The sequence below is a fragment of the Marmota marmota genome, unplaced genomic scaffold, assembly GCF_001458135.2.
Source record: "Marmota marmota marmota unplaced genomic scaffold, marMar, whole genome shotgun sequence".
NCBI classification, from domain to species: Eukaryota; Metazoa; Chordata; class Mammalia; order Rodentia; family Sciuridae; genus Marmota; species Marmota marmota.
This window is the reverse complement of record NW_026000139.1, coordinates 1,505,853-1,527,476: the sequence shown is the minus strand read 5'-3', so window position 1 is coordinate 1,527,476 and position 21,624 is coordinate 1,505,853. Positions and strand designations below refer to the sequence as shown.

Genomic DNA, 21,624 nt, shown 5'->3' with positions numbered 1-21,624 from the left:
AACGCTATCTCTAGGGGCCGTGGGATCTTCATTTATTGGAGATGCAGAGAACTTGATGTATATTCTGATCATTTCATCACTCCTCTATTAATCCCAATGATCCAGATTCTTAGAGTGGAATTAAACATGGCAGCATTTGACAATGTTCTCTAGGGAGCTGGGCAACTTCCAGACGACTGGGCCCCACAATCAACTTTGAGAAGGCAGCTGGGGGGAGGGGGGGCAGGAATCACCCAGGTTCAAATCCCAGCTTGGGTAATTCTGGATGGTGTGGCTGTTGGAAAATCCATTCAACTCTCTGAAACTCGTTTTCTCCACCTGTAAAACGAGAGGGTTAAAAATCACACCACCCTCAAACTATTTTCGTGGCGTACCAAATACCTAAAACTCCTGATACAGGATAGATGCTGGTGGTATTGCTACTAAAATAATGATGACAATATTACATTTTCCAGTAAAGTTCAATTGGGTTTCGTGTTTCAATTCCCAATAGTTCTCCACCCCCCAAACCCTCTCTCTTTGCTATGGGATAGCATTTTAAAAAATATATCCCTGGAGCCTGCCCCAATTATAAAAGGAGATAACTTGACATCATTTAACTGCAGCCTGAGCATTTGAATTTAATTTCACGGGAAATAATTATTCCTGAAGAGCGAGGTTTTTGAGGTTCTGGGAGGCGGTATAAGATACGGATCTCGTTACATTAGACCTCGGCAAATAAACTTTTAATAATCAGCTGCTACTTAACATACCTTCCACCTCCCATTGAATTTCCAGCAGGCACCATGGGACAGGATGGATTGGGGAAGAAGGGGGCTGAACTGCTGATTAATTATTTAAAAAGTGATTTATTTACCAAGGTGAGCCATTTGCAAATTCAATAATAAATCTATTAAGGAGTAGTTAACCTCTATAACTCTGTTTTAAATAATCAATTGGTGTTTGGGTAGCGTTCAGCGTCTGTCTCATTAAGTCCTCATTTGAAGCACTTAATCTGAGGTGTGACCGAATCAGCCCTGAGGTGGTAATTAGGTGTTTGCTCTGGGTCCTTGGTCTTGCAAGGATCTGGGTCCTTCCCCTTCCCAGGCTGCCAGGGCCCTGGCTGGGGGATGGGGGAGCCCTGGGTCCTCTGACTCTTTGTTCTCCACAGTGCGTCCCTCGACAGAGACTTCACACCACCACCCTCCTCCAGGGGGAAGAAGAAGAAGAAGAAATCTGCCCGGAAGAAGAGAAGGAGGTGAGACCACCCACCGAGGGGAGACGAAACCTTCAAGATGCGGAAAGGAACAGAACAGGGTGACAGGGGCTTTGGAGTCCATAGGGGACTCTCTGTAGAGTGCAGATCTCTTCTCTGCCTGTTCACTGGCTGTGTGACCTTGAACTTCACCTCTAAGCTTTTCCAATTCTGAAAATAAATGACAATGATACCTGCCTCTTGGGATTTGGTGTCTGGCATGTAGTAAGTGACCAATTAAATAGGAGCACAGTCACTATCATGAGCACTGAGTTCCTCTGAGAGTTGACTCAGTGCGGAGGATCACACTAAGCTGATAATACTACCCTGATTTCCCGACCTCCCGACCTCTATCCACCCCGGCAAGCATTAATATTCCCATTTTAGGGATGAGGGGAAAAAAGGCTCAGCGAGGGAGTGAAAGAATCTGCAGGGTCTTGATTCCCAGTAGGTGTCCACCCCACTGTCCATCAAGCCAAATGCCCAGGATAATGAATGGACTTGACAATATTTGCCAAGTCAATGGCTCTTTTTCATTTATTGCCTTTTACTTTTCTATACACCATTCTTTAATTTTTTTTTGTTTTGCATTGAAAAATATTTCCAGGTTTGCCTGTAGACAGTCGCTCACTAGCCTGAACGCTTGCTTACCTGGTGTCCCAACCCCAGAGAACCAGGCCTGAAAATTCTTAGTGGAGAATCCACCGAACGGCCAAGGCAATACTCATAGACGCCTGCAGGGGGCAGCAGAGAGCAGTGTCTGGACCACTTGAGCCTGAACTTTTCTGGGACCTTGTTCTAGGACACCCTTTAGCCTAGTCCTAAAAGGGTCAGGCCCAAGGAAAACCCCATAGGGAATGTGGGTGAAGAAGCTGAGATGTAGCCATTGTAAGGCAAGGAGTGGCATTGGACAAGTGGAGTTTCCTGATTTTAGGGGTGGGTTGAAGAACTTTTCAAAAAGGAGATAGCAGACATCCATCATTCAATAAATGTCCACCGAGCTCGCGTTTGGGGACAGACGTTGTGATTCCTTAAAGGTCGAGTGGGTCCTCAGTCATTTCCCTCCTGGGATGGAAAGATCTCCAATTTTTTAGCTGTGTGTCTCTGGGCAGATCCCTTCACCTCTCAGAACCTCTGTTTCTTCATCAGAAAAGTTCTGGTAGCAACTGTACCTGAGAAGCATGTGGAAGGGTTAAATGAGATAATACTTAAAAAGTACACGGTCATATTTAAAATAAATGCAAAAAGCTACTGTTGGGGTTAAGATGACCCTTGATGAGCAGTTCTAAAAGAGCTGAGACCCTACAGAGGGGTTGGAGAAAGGGCCCTGAGAAACCAACTCTGGCCTTTACCAGCCTCCCTCTGAAGTGCCTCCCCTTCCCACAGGTCCCCATCCTATAGCCCATCGCCCGTGAAGAAAAAGAAGAAGAAAAGTTCCAAGAAACACAAGCGACGCAGGTATCGTCCTTCTTCCTTTATAAACAGGGGCCTCCCAGGTGGGATAGGGAAGGGAGACTCAAAATGTCGTTTGGAACCATCTCATGTCATTTGTGCAGCAAATTTATTATATATATATATATATATATTTGTTAATATCATGTACAAGTTGGGACTCCAGATGCAGGGACCAGGGGTCCACCATCCCAACTGAGGCCAGGAAAGGCCTGATTAGAAGAAAGCAGGAGGGTCTCAGTGGCCCCCTAGGTGTGGGCAAGGGGCAAGGAGAGGGAATAGAGGGCTCATGGGGTCAGGCAGAAGCCACGGCTCCCTCTGCTTCCTGGTCTATGTAAGGGGACAAGGCTGCACCCTGCCCCGTGTCTCCACATGGCAAGCTAAGCCTCAGGAGACTCTGAACTGTCCAAATTCCCTGTTCCAAATTCCCTAGAGAAGGCTTCACATGGGGGTCCCCCTATGTCCCAGAGGGTGGGATCTGGTTGGAGAACATGGCTGCTAGGATGGCTCACCCTTGTGGGAGGGGAGCGGGGTCAGAAGTGAAAGGACATTGTAAGCAGAACACACCTTCTAGAACTTTCCCACTGTGCACACACATGCATGCACACACTGATCCACGGTCCCACGCACACACATGTTTACAGGGGGAAAAGACCAGAAGGATTTAAACCAGAGGGCTCCAAGTCAACATTTATAATCGAAAGATTTTACAAAACAGAATCTCAGTGTTGCATTCCCTCCATAAAAGAAAGGTCCATGTCTTCCTTGAGCCAGTTTCCCACGGGCAGCCCTCAGCTGGCCTGGGGAGCGGCATGGGCTTTAACACATCTCAGCCTCCTCCTGCCACTGACACACATTTCCCAGACCCTGTGGTTGGCCCTGGATAATGGGAAACGTCCAGTTTATATTTTATGTATTTCATTTGTATTTTATTACTGCGTCTTCCAATGCGGCAAGCAATTTGGATTATTAACAGAATAAAAGCGGGAGGTCATTTGGGTTTGCCCTGTGCATCTGAAAGCCCGATTCAAAGTGGCTTCAGTGTGGCTTTTACTTATTCAGGGTTTTGGCCACATCTCAGCCCGTGTTGCTAGAATTGTCCCAAACCCAGTTTGAGCTCCCTGGTTATGTCCAGCGCCTGCCTTGATGTTCAGTTGAGGCTGAGTTTGTGCTTATTATAAAGATGTGGGCAAATCAGTGCGTGGATATGAGACATGGGCAGTGAGCAAAAGGGCAATTTGGTGTCAGAAGTCTTTCGCACCATGGAGCCCCCCTTTGGGGGGAGGGGAATCATGGAGGGAGATGAGGATGGGGAAATACTCTTGCTGGCCCCTCCAGAGCCCTCCCTGGCTGAGCATTGCCCTGCTCCTGAGCCAGCTTCCCCAAGTTTGTGAAATGTCTGGTTAACGATGTCTGAAGCATTACAACTGGCAATCTTGCTGGGCACACCTGTAATTCCAGTGGCTTGGGAGGCTGAGGCAGGAGGATCCCAAATTGAAGGCCAGCCTCAATCACTTAGCATGGTCGCAAGCTCAAAATTTAAAAAAATAAAATAAGAAAGGGGGCTGGGGATGTGGCTCAGCGTTAAGTATCTCCGGGTTCAAAATCCTCAGTATTAAAAAAAAAAAAGAAAAAGAAAAGATTTTCAACTTTAATGAGATTTGTCCTTATCTCTTAATTAACAAAGCTTCAGAGTTTTAAATAGTTCTCTCCTCTTTGCAGCTCTATTCAACCCCTTATATGAAACATAAATGATGTTTTCAAGCTCCCAAAACAGGACGGTGACCCAAATCCAGGCCCTGCCCTCAGATTACTCACATGCTGCTGAGGAAAATGGGTGACAATCACATGGAGAGGTCTGGACCCTCATATCCCCCAGTGAGAAGCTCAGCAGGGCTTGGAGACGCACAGAGGAAGACTCTGAGGAGCTTGAGGGGCTCGTAGAACACTACAAAATACCACAGCGAGAAGAGAATGAGTAGAAGCCACATAGGTGAAGCTGTGTGACCCTGGGCAACTTAACTAACTTCTCTGAGCTTCAGCGTCTTTGTCTGGAAGACAGCTGCAAATCGTCCTCCACAGGGTTTGGGGGAACATCGAATGAGGCTGGGAGTGATAGATGCTTAGCCCAGAACCCGGCACACAGGAAGAGTCCTCCATGTGGCAGCCAGGGACCTCGTGATGGTGTCAGCCGGGAGGAGGAGGAATCTCCAACTAGGGAGAGAGATGATTAGAGGGAGGGGAGGAGACAGAGGACTCTTTCGCAGGCCCCCCCGTCAACAGCCTCACCTGGGACAGGCTTGCTGGCAATTTGGGGTGAACTTTGGAGCATGGGTAGGCTTTGGCCTGGAAATCTGGGGTGCAAACCAAGGTTGCCCTGTGAGCATCACATTCTTTGGAACCTGAGAGAGTGGGGGGACTGGCTAGGGGTCCCGACCCCCTAGCAGCATGATCACAAGCCCAGGGTGCTTTGTCCCAGGAGCAGAGGCCCAAACTCACCCAGATTTCTTCTCTCCCCTCCCCTCTTTCTTCCCCCTCCCTCCCTCCCCCTCCCTCCTCCCTCCTCCCTCTGAACCAGGTCCTTCTCCAAGAAGAGAAGACACAGGTAAGACCCACGGCCTCTGGCTGCTCATTCTGCTTCCTGCTTCCCTGAACCAGGCTCTGGGCCACTTCCTGACTCGGCTGCCACCTCCACCTCTGTTCCTGGGCCAGCCCCGGGTGGCACCCTAGTTCTGCTTGAGTCTGTTTAAGATGCCACCATTGAACTCCAGAACAGGGGCATCATCCACCCAGTCAGTCCCAGGCCCACCCACACCCCAGAGGTCAGGACTGCAGGACTCACTATACGTGGGGTCCTGCCCGGCCCCTGCTGCGGGTGGACGCGTTCGACCCCCGTTCACTCTGTCACCTGTCGGTGGTGGATATGTCTCTTCTCCATTTTACAGATAGAGAAACTGAGGCTCCCGGGGCTGTGACAGGAAGGTCCACAGAGCCAAGTTCAATCAGAGCCAGTATTCAAACTCAAATTGTTCAGACAGAGGATCAGGACAGGGGACAGTGGCTTCTTAAGTGGCAGCAGCCATATCTAGAGCTGTGGAAAGAAGGCAAAGCCCTACGCTGACTGGCGGGCTCATTCAGAACCAGCCAAGCTCTGGGGGCCTCAGATGCCTTCCCCGGGGCTACGGCCACTTGTCCATGGATTTAACAGAAGGCGTGGACTGTGGGGACTCGGGCTCCGGGGCCACTTCCGAGTCACCTCGGGGATCCGGGGCAAGTTTCTTGGCCCATCTGAGGTTGGGTTACCACATCTGTAAAATGTGCCTTGATTAGATTGTCCCTCCACCCACAGGTCTCAGGGGCGACACAGGGGTGGTCGACAGGAGGTACCTAGCAGGACACCTAACCCTAGCCAAGCTCCGACGTGGCAGATATTGTCACTATCACCCCCTACCACCCGTGGGCCACTACTGACCTACCAAAGCCGGGCTCCGCATCCCCAGCACCTGCTCTCAATGGAGGTGCATGAGCTGGTGTCCCCCGGAACTGGCTGGGTGGACAAGTGGGCATCAACTTCTCCTGCCCTCAGGCCTTGATCCCTGTCCACCCCCAGACTGCCTGGGTCAAGGGACCCAAGGAATGTTCCGTGTTTGAACCACCTGTTTGTTTTTATCTTGAACTGCATTTTTTTTTTTTGCATCTTTCAATTAATTGGCCCTTTCTTATTTAGCTCCTCAAGCCCAAAAACCAAAAGAAGGGAAGAGAAGAGGCATAAAAAGCAGTAAGTAGACGCCACCTGCGACATGCTCTCCAGTTGGGGGAATTGAAGACCTGGATTGAGCAGCCAGAGGGTGGTTGGCAAATAGCCAGGAAANATACAGCTGGAGGTTGGCAGAGAGGAGGGGAGGGGGAGGGGGAGGAGAGGGAGGAGGAGAAAGAACTGTCTGTGACCTTGAAGCTGTAGGCTTAGCATGCACGAGCACCAGGTTGAGTATGCCACCTGGTAGGGGTGTGGATACGTGTGTGTTTACGTGTGCATGCAGTTGTGCAGTGCACATGCATGTTCCTGGCGTGCCCCTGACATGGGTTGTAGGGCGTCTATGTGAAACGGGCACCTTGTCACCGTCCATACATTTTCTCATCATGCAAACATTTGTGGACTTGCAAATTCATACACCACGTGGGCACCTGGTATGCACCTGTGGCTTCTGTGTGCATTCACACCCATGCACTTTTGTGCCCATGCTCGTGTGAGCACCGACGTACCTAGTATGAATATAGCTGCTCCGAGGGCCGAGGTGTACCGATCCCTGGCACTCCGTGTGTGCACTGTGTGTGCGCTGTGGGTATGCAGGCATGTGTGGTGGTTTTCACCTGTGCACGTGCGAGCTGTGTGTGCTTGGTTATGGGGTGTGAGCACACGTGGGAGCCCGTTCCCTGACTCCTGGGTGTACAGTGTGGAGCAACGGGTGACGCTCCTTGCCTCGGTCTCGGCCCCAGCTGTGCACAGTTTCTAGCTGGTAGTAGAAATTCAAATCAGCCAGCACCGCCTGCAGAGCTCAGTTCCCAACCAAATTAAAAGTAAATTTGGTTACAGCCCACCTACTTTATGCCCTGCAAATTTTAGTGCGTGTGTTTTCCAGTCAACTAATATTTTATCTCCCACCAAGAAGCTTCTAGAAAGAGGATCAAAGATAATGGGTAGTCAGCCGCTGGGAAGGAGAAGAGGAGCAGGGGCAAAGAGGGTGGGCACCCAGCTTTGCCGCCCTAAAGGGTCTCTTGGCTCAGGGTCAGTGGGAGGGAAGGCATTTCAGCCACCACCACAAAGACCTGGGGATGTTCCAGAAGGAAGAAGTGGAGCCTCCAGCTAGCTCAGGGAGGAACTTCCCATCTTCAGGCTTGGTTACAAGTCACTCATCTTGAGTGTGTCTTCATGCCAGAGCAGAGAGAGCACGTGTTCCCCAAGGTCTCCGCATCACTTGTCCTGGTGGGGCGGGGGTGGGGGGCACAGGATGAACAGCTGCAGTTGCAGTCAGACCTCAAGCTCACTGGGAGGGACCATGGTGGCGTCGAGTTGCCCACCCTTCCCAGTGCCATCCCAGAAGTTACCAGCAAGCATCGGGAGGCTTGTGCCAGCCACAGAAGGCAAGAGACAAGAGAGCAAGGAGCCCAGGACTCGCCCCCAAAGGCTCCGAGGCTCATTCTGGGCCTCCCTGTTGGCGTAGGTAGAATGAGACCAACACCAGAACCGGCTTTATAAACGCTAGAACTCGTGCCTGGAGCCGAGGGTGGGTTAGGTATGAAAAGGTGATCGCATTAGAAGAACCTCTGAGTCCTTTCTTGAGATAACCAGATGGGCTCCTGGCCTCCTGATAGAACCATCTCTAACTCCCACTGACCCCTGGCCCGGCCCAGATCACTGACATTCCCTGTACCTCCTTCATCACCCTGGCCATTGCTCCTCCCACTCCTGGCTGGTTAGGATTCCTCCGGAAGAACTGAAGTAACCTGTAGCAAGGCCGCGATCAGTGGCGGCGGAGACCCTTGTTCAGCGGGACGTGTGCTGCACTTTCTGAACGGCTTTGGACTCCATGCTAAGAATCTGGATTTAATTTTCCAGGTCTGAGGTGACAAATTGGCAGCCCAAAGGCCTAATTTACTCTGCAAATGGGTTTTGTTTGCACCAAGAGGTGTCTTTCTTTCTTTCTTTCTTTCTTTTTTTCTTTAATGAGCTTCCATTTAAAATAGGAATATTTTACATAAAAAAAACAACAACTGTATTTCCCCATCCACTTGAAAAAATGGCAAGTCCAGCTGGTGGGCAGCCTGTGGGCAGAGCCCAGGGCCACCGCTGGTGTCATTTCAGTGCCGGGATGATGGCTCCCACCTAGGACACCTCTCTGGTCCTGAGGCCAGGTGACGGGGTGACTCCTGCCTTGGGTAAGGGACAGGTGACATGCGGGTGTGGCAAGCCCTGAGTCATCCACGCTCCAGCCCGAAGACCCCTTTCTGCTCACCTGTGGATCGAAATCAACCTCTCTGTCCCTCCCTCTCTCTCTCTCTCTCTCTCTGTCTCCCCAAGATCTCGAAGCCGGCCCCGAAAATCTCACCGTCACCGCCACCACCACTGGCCCTCTCGGTCCCAGAGCTCGGAGTCACGCTCCTCCAGTTGTGAGAGCAGGTAGCCCCTCACCCCACGGGGCCCCTTCACCCCCCCCCCACAGAGCCCAGGGCCCCTGCAGCATCCAGCTGTCCCCTCCAGGGGTGCACTTCCTGCTCAGCCTGGCCCCTGCCATGCTCCTAGGTGGGTTCACTCTTGCCTAAAGAGAAAGGCTATGGCAGAGGTGCCCTTAGAAAAATGATCTGGAAGTCCCAGAGCAGAAAGGGACAGTCCAGAGCAGGAACCAGTCCCTACAGGTGCAGAAAACTGCCTTGACCCTGCCACTTTAAGCTGCGGGCAGGATGCTAACCATCTCTGAGCCTCAGCTCCGACATCTATAAAAGGGGAAAGTAACACCTGTCCCGCACGCCTTCAAGTTGTAGAATGGACTGTGAAAGCACCTGTGGAGGAGTCCCTGGGTGTCAGACAAATCTGTACAGTGCTATTGCTATTTACTACTGTGTCTCAGGGAGCTCAAGGGACAGGCGAGTCCTAATGCGTCCATTCTCAGAGGGCAGATGTGCCTTTGGTTCCCACTGCCGAAGGAGCCACCAGATCTAGACTGGGCAAACTCGCAGACGCCATCGTGGTCACTTTCATCAGCCATTTCTTTCTGAAATGTTGGGGTGCCACTCAACAGGACAGCTCCATTTCACAGATTAGCAAAGTGATCCCCAAAGACACAGTTACGTCCAAACACACGGAAGCAGATGGACGCGTCCAGTTGCTCAGATGGACAGACGGTCACAGGAGTGGAGGATATTCAGCTGAACCGGGGAAGGGACCTTCCTGTCATCCCACAAGCATCTGTTAAATGAATGAATGAAGGGATGGGGCTGGGGGCGGGGGAGTGGGTGGTTCCGGGCATGGGAAGATGGATGGACCCGCACAGAGTCCAGCTCGGACATGGGCACGCGCAGACACCCCCAAGGTCAAAGTCACGTACAGGCACAAGCACACTCTGTCGTCCTCAGGTGATGCGTGGGTCCCTTGAACGTCTCTCTGCCGTGCGCACCTTCAGAATGTTCTCGCTCAGGTCCCTGTCCCCTGTCCCCAGGCACCGAGGCCGGTCCCCCGAGGAAGGGCGGAAGTCCCGCCGCAGGCACTCTCGCCGCTGCTCCAAGACCCTGTGCAAGGCCAGCCCCGAGGCCCGGTCCAGCCCCCGGCCCAGCCAGCCCCTGCAGATGCTCAGCCTCCTGTCGGCCAGGGGTGTAGTAAGTATTGCACACGCCTCCTCCTGCAGCCTGGTGGTGACACGGGGGACAGGGGTGGAGGCCCAGGATCAGGGCAACACACGACATGCTTTAATTCAGTCCCCGGCAAAATACCCCCCGCTGGCTCCAGACCTCATAATTAATGAACCAAATGGTCACTCAGCAGCCTGTGGCAGCTCTGGGCTTGGGGACTTGGAGGAGGGCGGATGGCAGAGGAAGAAAAACAAAAATACCCAGGTTCTGTTATCAGGGGACCCTTGACGATCGATGCTGGTCTCTAGCGTGGCATTCGCAGGAACGCATGCGTGAAAGATCCCAGGAAGTCGGTTTGTTTTCCTTTTTAATTTGTTTGTTTGGTTGTTGTTTTTATGTTTTTTGTTTTTTGGTTTTTTTTGGTGAGTGAGGAAGAAGGGGCGTTGGACGTGACTGAGGCGCTCTAGATTTTAGGTGAACACTGCATCTTTGTGCCAGTTGGCTGGCAGCCTTGGCTGGCATCTGGAATTTGATTCCACCTATAAATGCGACCTTGAATTTATATGAGAATTTTCCTGCGAGGGGCTCCTAGCCCTTGACCTGTGTCTTCTCTTGTATCCACACAAGGTCTCAGGGAATGGAGGGCACAAGCTGCTGTCACTCCTCCCTTCCACAGATGGGACAGAAATAACCAAAGCTCAGAGAGGTTGAGGTCTGGGGTGAAGACACAGAGCAGGGCCAGAAGGAATCCAGTTTAGCAACCTGGGGCTGGAGGTAATCATGCAGTACTTCCCTGGGTCAACAAGGAGAGGCTGAAATGTGACGTCAGACAATTGGACACCTTCAGCCAGCTGAATTTAATGTAGAGATGGGTCTGAATTTAAGTCCTAGCTTTGTCCCTTCCTAGCTGTGGGGCTCTGGGCAAGGTACCTGACCAAGGTTTTCTCGCTGGTAACCCTGAAGGAATGCCTCTTCTATATGGGATTGTTGGAGAAATCCTATAAGATAAAGCAGACTCCAAAGGGGCAGACAGACAGACAGACAAGAGGAAGAAGGTCAAGATCAACATAGCTAATATGTTGATATTGACACAGCAGTGCATCCTGGGAAACTCTTCCCCATCCACGAGGGCACCCGGTATGAAGGTCTAATTTTGCCCAAATCTTCTGCCTATCTGGAACCATCCACAACTGTCCCCAGGTCCCTGCATTGTAAAGATGCCCGTGGTCACTGAATACTTGCAAGGGGCAAATGCCACCTACTTTGTCTCCTCCCCAAATGTCCTAAGAAGAGGAGTGCTGGTAGGGCAGGGAGCCAGAGACCTGGGTGCAAGCCTTGACTGGACTAATCATTTTATCCCTCCCAGCCTCGGTTTCCTCAACGGGGAAATAGGTATGGTCATCCCACTGATCTCCCAGGGCGGGTTGTGGCAAAGGTAAAGGTGAATTTGAAATCTGAGCAATGAGAGGTAGGAGTGTGTTGGAGTTATCCAAGGGCTTCCCAGTCTCCCCAGTCATATAATTTGTGGCAGCCCATTCAGAGTCCCCAGTGACCCCAGCTTAAGGTGCCCTTGAGAATGACTAACTTATATGGCTTTACCTGCCTGAGCTGGCTTCTAAACAAGGTCGTGGCCATCAGAATGTAGCTGAAAGCCGGGTCTGTCCTCCCAAACCAATGGGTGATGGTACAAATTGGCTCTTGGCAGTTTGCTTTCCTGAAACACACAGGCTCCTGACAGATTTGGAGTTAGACACTTTGATGTCCAATATGAGCTCAGCCCCTATCAGAAAAGCTTAAAGCCCAGCCTCATTGGTACCCACAAGGAAGAGGCCTTAAGAGCTCACCAGGCCCGCTACCCTAATTCCTACCTCAGTGAGACTCACAGAAGAAAAAGGTCTCACGTTGGCTACGGCCAGGTGGAACTTTAAACCTGGGATCATGATGATGTGGTCTAATTCTGGCTCCCAGCTAGGGACAGTTACCTAAACCTGTCCAAACTGCAGTTTCTTTGTCTGTAAAGAAATAATAATAATAGATAACAACGTTCTCTTCTTTGAAGAACATTCATTGAGCCCAGTTCTTGGCCCAGGGGCAAAACTCAATGCATATTGATGGTGTTCTGAGAACATTCCGGCTCCCAAACTGTACTTAACCAGCCACAGAACCTTGAGCAACTTCCGTAATCCCTTTTATATCTCTGTTTTCTCAAAATCTGAAAAGCGAGCATAATAATGAGACCTACCTCATGAGATGGTTAGGACTCTATGTCTAGATGTAAGCAGAAGTCATGGGATGGGGCAGGCAAGTGGCACACGTGGTGTGATGTTGGCCGTGAGCCAGCAGCCACGTAGCAATGCAAAGAGCGGTGGTGACGTGTCAGGTGGAGGTGACATGTAGCGTGGTTCCACACCCAGGCTAATAATGGCAAAGCTGCTTCCGGGACCAGTTCTTTCCATCCTACACAGAGGCCTTGGCCCACGTGGCTCTGCCCCCTCACTCAAGTTTGCCCAGCTCCTGGGGCATCTGAGGCTCCCAAATCTAGTGTCCGAATTCCCTTCATGCCTGGCTCTTTCCCAGCTTCTCTCTTACAAAGGCAGAGACGGAAGAAGGTTCTAGATTAGACCAGAGATTTTTCTAAGAGTCCTGGCCCCAAGATTTGTCTCCCTGTTCAGGGTGACAGCAGAGTGCCTGTCACTGAATCAGTCATTTATTTGAGTCTGTCCACATCTACTGAGCATCTGTGCAGGGTCAGGTGCTGGCTTGGCTCTGGGGATTCGATGAATAAGAAAGAAATAGTCTTTGCCTTCAGTTGAGAGGATGAGGTATAAATGGTGTAAGTTTGTAAATCACAAAGCAGGCGTGGTGTGGATGCTTAGGTGGGCAGGGCAGGGTGGGGAGAGAAGGGAACAGTCACTCAAACAACCAAGGGCAGGCAGGATTGAGCCAAGAAAAAGGAGGGACGAAGATGGCATTTGAGATCAAATTCCAGGGCAAGACACAGGGCTGTGGTGGGGACCAGAGCCTGAGTATCAAGAGTCTTTGGTGGCATAGCTCCTGCCACGCTGAGTTGCTATCATTTGGTGTGTCCAGCTCTTTAAAAAGTCAAAGACCAGATGGGCACATGGAGCACACCTGTAATCCCAATAGCTTGGGAGGCTGAGGCAGGAGGATGGCAAGTTCAAAGACAGCCTCGGCAACTTAGTGAGGCCTAAGCAACTCAGGGAGACCCTGTCTCTAAATAAAATACAAAATAGGGCTGGGGATGGGGCTCAGTGGTCGAGTGCCCCTGAGTTCAATCCCTGGTGCCAAAAAAAAAAAAAAAAAAATTAAAACCAAGGACCAGTGTATTACATGGTGGCCTGCTCATTTGCATATATGACTGTGGAAATTGGGGGCCTAAATCCTTACTGAATTCCAGGTTGGTGGGCAACATTCACCTGAGGCTCTCTTGCGTGGTCCAGAACCCAAATCCAAAGTCTCTTTTCAAGGCCCTGAGGGCAGGGGAATGCAAAGCCATTCTTTCTGAACTCCTGGAGCTCAGGTAGTCTGGTGGTCCACAGAATGCTGTCACACAGAGCCCTCTATTGTCATTAGGGCTGGGACTAAGTCCATGGGCTTGATAAAATATTCAAATACTTGCTCTACAGCTGATAAATAGAACCTGTCACCCACCCCAGGAAACCCATCCACCCGTCCCCTCCCCTGACACCTTCTAGATCTTCTCACAATCCAACCATCAAAATAGGACACCTGATCCCTTTCAATGTGGAGGCCAATTTCTGGAATGGAGCAGTACCCACACCCAGCCAGTAGTCAAATGTTTTGAAAACCAACCCTGGAGGTGATGGACGCAGATGTAATGTATAGTAGGACCACAGCGGGAGGTTTGGACAGTGTTGTCTTGGCGTCTGAGAGGGCTTTGTAAGTAAGGGGACATTTGTGCTGGGCTTTGAAGCATGAGTAGGAGTTGGTTACATTGAGATGGCCGAGGGCTGGAAGGATGGGGAATACTACCCTGTGCTAGGCATCACCCCATACTTTACCCAGATTTTTCCTCACTTGATGCACACAACAGTTCTTTGAGGTGGGTGCATTTATTATCACCCGTTTGCAGATGGGGAGCCCGAGGCTCTGAGGGGCAAAGTGACTTAAGGAGGTAACTGGGAGGAGAGGGAGTGGCATGAGTCAGGGCTTGTGCCAGGGAAGCTTCTTCAACAGCCAGCGGCGGATGACGGGGAGGTTGGGGATTGGTCAAGACTGAAGCTGGAGAAGGGCAGGACTCTTTTTTTTTTTCCTTTGTGCCTCCAAACTGGGCAGGTGGTTGCCATCTGCCTCTTGTGCAGTAAAAATTTGCACAATTGACAAAGGAAAAAAAATGGAGACTGCAGAGTTCATAAAAGAGAGTCTCATGATATTGTGAATTGGAGGAGGCAGGGAGAGTGCTAACGATTAAGATGGGGACGTTGGATCTGGGTTCTCTGGAATTTCCCACCTTGTCACTCTGTATAACCCTGAGTGGCAGCAATAACTGCTGCTTACTGAGCACCTACTATGTGCCAGACACCAGGCTGAGTTCTTCACCTGTAGTGTTATCTTGTTGATTTTGTTATCAACAGCCCTTCAGCAGAACTTCCACTCATATCTTCATTTTACAATGTGAAACTCGAGTCTAGAAAAACCAAGTATAAAGACAACTCTTAAATAGAGAATCTAGGGTTGGAACCCAGAAAGCTTGTCCTCGGGACCCGTTTTGATTAGTTACGTGACCTCCCTTGTGTCATTTCCCTTCTCTGAGCCTCAGTATCTTCATCTGTACTTGGACAAGCAACCATACCTACTTACTGGGTTGTTATGAGGATGAGGTGACATAAGGCATCCATTCAGTTTTAAAATATGCATTAAGCAACTACTATGTGCCATGCACTTTCCAGGTGTTGGCAAACCAGCAGGGAACAAGACATACGTGGTCCCTGCCAGTGGGAAGCTTCACTTCTGTATGCAGAGGTATCCTCACGCTCAGGATATAATAATGCCCAGAATGTGACCATTGCTACTGTTACTCTTCCTCATCAATAGCAACTTTTTGAAACTTACTGCAAACAAACCCAGAAGTGATCTGGGGCCTTGAAAGCCTAATGATACCCAGACCCCAGGTGAACTCCACAGAGAGAGAATGGGCTTCCCATTCCGCAGATAGGAAAAACGAGGCTGGGAGTGGGGTGTGGAGTTTATGGATGGCCTGAACTTTGGGACCCCTCACCCTGGCTTCTTGTACATTCTGCAAAAGCTTCTGCTCCCCTGGGAGCCTCACTATCCAAGCCGCTCCTTGCAGCAGGAAAAAACCCAAGTGCAAAAAAGGAGGTGGCCCTGGGCGGGGGTCTGGGGACAGGTGATGGAGGTGGCCTTGGGCTGCGGACGTGGAGGGGGACAGTTGTTGTTTTTTAAATAAGAGCTTTGGTGCTTCACATTGGGGGACTCAGGTTCTCCTCTTGCTGGGGAAGGATGGAAGAAAGAAAAGCACCATTTTTTTTTCCACCAAAGGATATTGGAGTCCCCCAGAAGTGGTAGGAAGGACATGACCTTGGAGCGGGGGAGATAAGTGAGTCTTTGAATGAACGTAACTGGATGAAAAACTCATTACGCACAACTTTGTCTTCCTTCCCTCTGGACTGGGGTAAAAGGGGCCGAACTGGACCCTATGTGGAAATTTTCCAAAACCACCAGTTTTTGAAACCTACTGAGATAGGAGAGCCCCATGCGGGATGCGACCTTTTCCATCAATCTCCTGCTAAAGGGAAGGAAGAGGGAGGCCAGATGGCCTCTCCTGGCCAAGGTCAGCTGCAGTGCATCAGGGAGGAGGATGGCCCTGGTCCTGAAGGACTCTGTCATCTTCCCATGATCCCCAGAGGATCCCCTCCTGCTCTCCCCCCATCTCCTCCTCCTGGCAGATGAACTCCCATAGGTCAATGAATCCTTTCCTTCTCTGGCTTCCTAATTAGCGTGCAAAGGAAGATGAACACCAGCAAGAAAAAAATAAACTTAATGTCTCCTGAAAACAAAAGGATCTTTTTGGAAAGAACTAGAAGCCCTCTAAACAGGCAGCACCATCCTCACATGAGAACTTCCAGTCCCCCATCTGGCAGAGAGAGGGGGGGAGAAATTTATAGCCGCCTCTCTCCATGGGGCCATTTGAAGCTCCGTAAATGGACTTGTTCAGTTTAATTGGAATTCTCTTCTTGATTGTATTTTTGTAACCTATTAGGCTGAGCCGCCTCTTGATCTCGGAATTCAGCTGAAATTAAATTTTGAAGTGTAAGTGAGAGGTTGCCTTTTTTTTCCCCCCATTCTTGATTAAATAATGATTTCAAACAAAAACAATAAATAACAGGACCGACTCCCCTGGAGGGCTTGAGAGAGATTCCCAGCGAAACGCTGGGGAACTGGGGTTCGTGATGGAGGGATTTAATGACTGATTAGAAAAACCCGAGTGTCGGCATGCACCGTGTTAGGGAACGAGGAGATGAAGTGAGATTTGAGTTGAAAAGAAAAGAAAGGATATTGGAGCTTCACACCAGGGGGGGCTCTGGGAATAAAGGGGAAATATTTACTCACTTTCCCCAGTGGCCGTGGGCTGGTGCAAAACTCAGAAGAAAAAAAAAATCTGAGATTGGCAAGGCGGATGCAGAAGGAAAGAGTCTGTAATAGCTCCCAGGTCCAGCTGTGGCTTGAATGGCTCTGTTCTGGGGTCTTGCAGGAATGAGAGCCCCCAGGGATTCCTAGGGCTGGGGTGGGGGTGGGGGAGAGCAATCTGCTTGCAGAGGGATCAGGGTGGCAGTGGGTTTTCAGAGCACAGGGTCTCAAACGTTGATGTCTCGGGGAGACCTAGGTAGGAGGGCAGGAAGCTAATGGATGACTATATACATCCCGGTGGGGCAGGCTGGCCATGCCTCACTGCGAGGAGCCGCTGTGCCACAGAATATGTAGATTCCGATCTTCTTTTCCAACCCCAAACCTGGAAACGGGGTTGCTATGTGAACCCCACCCCCACTCAACACCTGTTGGTGGCTGATTCAAATTTATCTTCAAATGTGCTAAGTGGGCCCCACAAAAAAGCATCTCTGAAATAAAGCCCAGTCAGCTTGCTCGTGTTCCGATGTGGATTCGGGGGGCGGGGCGGGTGGAAGCACATACTCCGTGTATTTCTCCTTACTCTTCCCAATTCAGGGCACACGGCTGACTTGCAGGTTCCAGAGGGGACTGTCTGGGCACCGAAGCGTACTTTGCCTGCCTAGGGGGTAATCGGGACCTGCCAGAGAAGTGACACCCCCAGGTTCAGCCTGTGACCCGTGAGAGTTGGAGGACTGGGTATAAATAAATAAATAAGAGAGCCTGGTGGTCCCCCGGTACCAGGAGGCGTTACCCCTGGACGAAGCAATATCTAGGGTCCCTCCTGCAGGCAAGGGTCTTGGGGACCATTTTCCAGCCAGTGATGCAGAGACAGAGAGCAGCTGCATGACAAGAAATTCCCAGGAGATGAAGAAGAGCTCTTTAAGATGGATTTTGAGAGGCTCGTTATCTCAATGATGTGATGGAGACGAGGGATGGGGAGCTGCCCTCTCGTGTCAATGTCGCGTGGTGACTGTGGGCATCTTATGGGCCAGAACTACCGGGCTAGGAAGGAGAGGCCCAGAGATGGGAGAGGGGGCGGCGAGAACACGGGAGCCTCTTTGGTCCACCCCTCAAGGGTTCTTCTTCCAAAGTCTCCCTTGCATTTCAACAGCGGTTCCCTCCCCTGTCCTTTGTCCAAATGGGGTTCAGTTGGAATAAGAAAAAAAATGAATATCTTCAAATTACTACTTCCTTCCTGCCAAAGGATGCCCTAAGCAGATCCAGTAGAGTGAGATCCATGCAATGCAGACCCAGCCCAGACGCTGTGGGAGGTTAAACCACCCTTCCTCCACGCACCGAACCCTGGGACCCATGGGGGGCTGCCTCCACCCACTGAGAGCTGTATCACTTTTCTAACTTGTCCGGCCAGAGGAGGTACCTTTCTAGAATTCATCCCCCGTATTATAATCTGAACAAAGCTGCTGTGTGGGCTAGCAGCCCTGTTGTGTGCAAATGGACTTAACTCGATTCTTAGGTTTCTTACACACCCAGCCCTCACCTGGTCTTAGGACCCCAATGCTTTCATAGATTTGCTTTTCTGATGCTGGAAGCCAGTTACTTCCCCCCAAAAAAACTTCAGATCCCCCAAGTTGGCAGTAACCCAGATGGAACTCTACTGGGGCCTGATCACCCAGCCATCTCTACCAAAGAATTAGGTTAAGATGTGTCTTCTGGGCTGGGGTGGTGGCTCGGTGGTGGAGCACTTGCCTAGCATGTATGAGGCGCTGAGTTTGATTCTCAGCACCACATAAAAATGAATAAGTAAAATAATGGTATTGTGTCCATCAACCAGTAAAAAAAAAAAAAAGTTGTGTCTTCTGAGGCTGCCAAGGGTCAATGAAGACGCTTCGTTCACTAGACAAGACTTACTGAGCATCTATTCTGTGCCAGACATGAGTGCAAATTGGGACGGAGCCTTGTACTTTTCGGGCCCCTGTGTTCAACAAGCTCCCTGCCCAGATGGAGAGAAGGGTAATCAAAGAAGTAGGTACCCCTGCTGAGTGACAGCAGCATAGCACACAGATGGCACTCATTTTTGAGTGAGTGAATGGATGGAAGATTGAATGAATGAATGAATCTTTAATTAATAAACTCCAGAACATTGTTCTATCCTGATCTGGGAATCAAAGAGGGTGATGTGAAACCTAGAGGATGAATAAATAAAGTCATGTCAAGTGGGAGAGAGAGGAAGAGTGTTCTGGAAAGAGGAAATAGCATGTACAGATGGCCTGGGGTTGGGAGAGCAAGCCGTGGCAGAACCAAGAAACCCCCAATTGGTCAGCTTGGGTTGTGGGAGCCAGGGTGGGAGTGGTGGAAGAGTGGAGGTCTGTGAAATTTGCAGAGCTGGTTTATGAAATAGGCAGGCCTGGGTCATAAGGGACATTGTGATCTGTGTCAAAGAATTCTGATTCATCCCAAGATATGGGACCTTTAAACGAGCAGGAGAGGTTGGTATTTTTCTGTCAACCCGATGAGGACGTTTCAGCAGTAGATTTATCTCTGTTTTCGGGTAGGGACAGGAAGCATGATGGCGTGTAGCATTCTAAGTTCCAAGGGGGAGTCCCGGAAAACATCCTTGTGAGTTGGGGATGTGGGGTTGGGAGTGGGAACCCGGCCAACCAAGGCCCCTTCTATATCCACCAGCTTTGGGGGACCTCACACTCCAAGTCCTTACTCATGGAGACCCAGGATGCACCAGGAACAAAGCTTTGAAACTAGTAGCCAAGATTGGGAATGAGCACCCAGGAAAGACCCAGCCTGGTATCCCCAAGTAGCAGTCCCCTGCCCTTGAGTCATCTTCCAGCCTCATTCCCTCTGAGATGGGCTGGGCCGAGTCACCATCCCCCAGACACCCACATCTCGGGGGCAAAGTTTCCTTGAACCCACCCCAGACCAAAGCCCAGGCCCCAGGGTCTAGACACCCGGCATTGTGCTTGCTCATTGCTGACCAAGGAGATGGAAATACACATGTCACCCAAACTTCAAACCAGAAGCCAGGTAGAAGGAGCCGAGAGGGGTCAGGGTCCCTGCATTATTTTAAAGAAGTTCTCCACCTGGGCAAACTTATTTTGAGTTTCCACCTCCAAAACAAAGCTAGCCAGGTCGCCAAGATGGTAAAGAGGCACTGGGTGGACCTGGGTCAAGCTGGACCTTTGGCTTCCTTGTGTGCTCCTCCTTCTGGGAGAATCCAAAAAGGCAGGCCTGCGTCCCCAGCCCCAGGAGCTGGCATCCTGAGCTGGGGAAGCGGTCCCCTTCATCCTTACCATCCAGTGTCTCTGGGTCACATCGTCATGACCAAATGGTTTTAAGGAAGTTCCTCTCTTTAGGCCCCAGGAGCATGGGGTCAAATGGGGGGGAGGGGCAATAATGTAGGCTGTGGATGGCGAAGCTACGTGTGGAGCCAAGTGACTGAAGGTCTGTACTATACCAGATGGTCACAGGTTCATAAATCAACGAACTTAGACAATACGTGTCCTCCTGTCTGGGCAAGCATACCTTCAAGAGGATCTGAAAGTCACGTGGAACTCAGAGTCTTGGGCCCCTCCCGCCAGCAGGGCAGTATGAAGAGACCCCGCCCCCAGGTCCAGGCTCCGCCCTCTGCCTCCCGCCTCTGGCGCCCTCCTCCACCGGGGGATGGGCTTCACACACAGGCCCCTGGATGCCTCAGCTTGACCACCCAGGCCCTATCCAGATAGCCACCCCTGGACAGGAGCGTGCACACTTGTACAAATGGCCTGGGGTTGGGAGGAGCCATGGGAAGACCCTGGAAGGCAGCTCAGGGAGCATTGAACAGAAAAGTCTGGGACTCCCAGGCACCCAGGGAGTGGTGTGGGGAGTGGGGTCCAGGGGGTGCCCTCTCGGCCCCACCAATGTTCCCTCCCAGCTGAGAGGTGATCACCGTGTAGGCCTGGGGCAGGGACCCCTCCTTGTGGCATCCCAGACCTGCCGTGATCTGGGCACAGAAAGAAAACTGGCTCCTCCACGGGTTGCCTTCCCCAGGGCCGGCTGCCCATCTGTCCTTTCCTCCTTCATCTCTCCTAGATCCAAACAGGGTTCGGGGGACCTCTCATCACCCAAGCCCCTCCCAAAGCCCTCCGTGGCAAGCACACGCCCCTCCCCCACCCCCATGTCCCCACAATGCCCACGCCCAGGGCCACTCCCTGTTCTCGCATGCGCAGCCAAAGTGTTCTGATCCAACTTGGGCATGGAGGGACTGACTCGGTGGAACCGGGTGAGGTCCCCTGAATGAGAAAACCTAACAGAATGGATGCCCCCCCCCCAAGCCCCCGGCCCCCACCTGCCACGAGCACCAGACAGTCCCAGACTCCAAGGTCAGGGCCAAGGTTGAGGGTGTGCAGAGAGGTGTGTGTGTTTTCTTGTCAATTGCGACTCTGATGATGATGGACTCACGTTGCCCGCTCTTCCCTTTCTCTTACACCTTACCTACTAAAGGAGGAGTTCTTGCTTGGTAAGTGGATATGATCCGCAAAGACATGAGCGAATTTATTAGAAGCCACTCAAGATCCTTAGCTACCTTCTCCAAGGGGAAAAGGACACACACAAATACCTGTAGAGACCTTTGTTTATTATTATTTTTTTTAATTTGTTTTCAGTCCGACTAATTGACTTACTTTTTTTTTTCTTTTGGCCCTCTTTTCCCCTTTAGTTGAAAACTGCTCAAATGTCAATTTGTGACCTTGACTTTATATTTAAAAAAAAAAAAAAAACTTCTCATCTTTATTTTATTTCTTTTTTTTTCCCCATGTGACATTTGTTCAGGGTTCTATGCAGGCAACTTTTTTAAAAAAATAAAAAAGAAGTTACATTAATTGAGGATTTAGTTGAAGCTTGAACTTTTGACTTTATCTCCTTTTTATTTTTATTTCCAAGATTTATTCCCCACCCCCACCCCCAGGCCCATAGCC

General features: G+C 50.7%; 1 protein-coding gene across 1 annotated transcript in view; it reads left to right on the top strand.

Annotated features, from left to right (window-relative positions):
- The window catches only part of Srrm4 (serine/arginine repetitive matrix 4), a 148,120-nt gene that overhangs the window by 111,265 nt on the left and 15,231 nt on the right, over positions 1–21,624 (top strand). The window contains exons 3-8 of the mRNA XM_015505156.2: positions 1,151–1,237; positions 2,621–2,692; positions 5,265–5,291; positions 6,414–6,464; positions 8,766–8,864; positions 9,901–10,057. Of these exons, the coding sequence (XP_015360642.1) occupies positions 1,151–1,237; positions 2,621–2,692; positions 5,265–5,291; positions 6,414–6,464; positions 8,766–8,864; positions 9,901–10,057 (493 nt within the window). The remainder of the gene's footprint in view (positions 1–1,150; positions 1,238–2,620; positions 2,693–5,264; positions 5,292–6,413; positions 6,465–8,765; positions 8,865–9,900; positions 10,058–21,624) is intronic.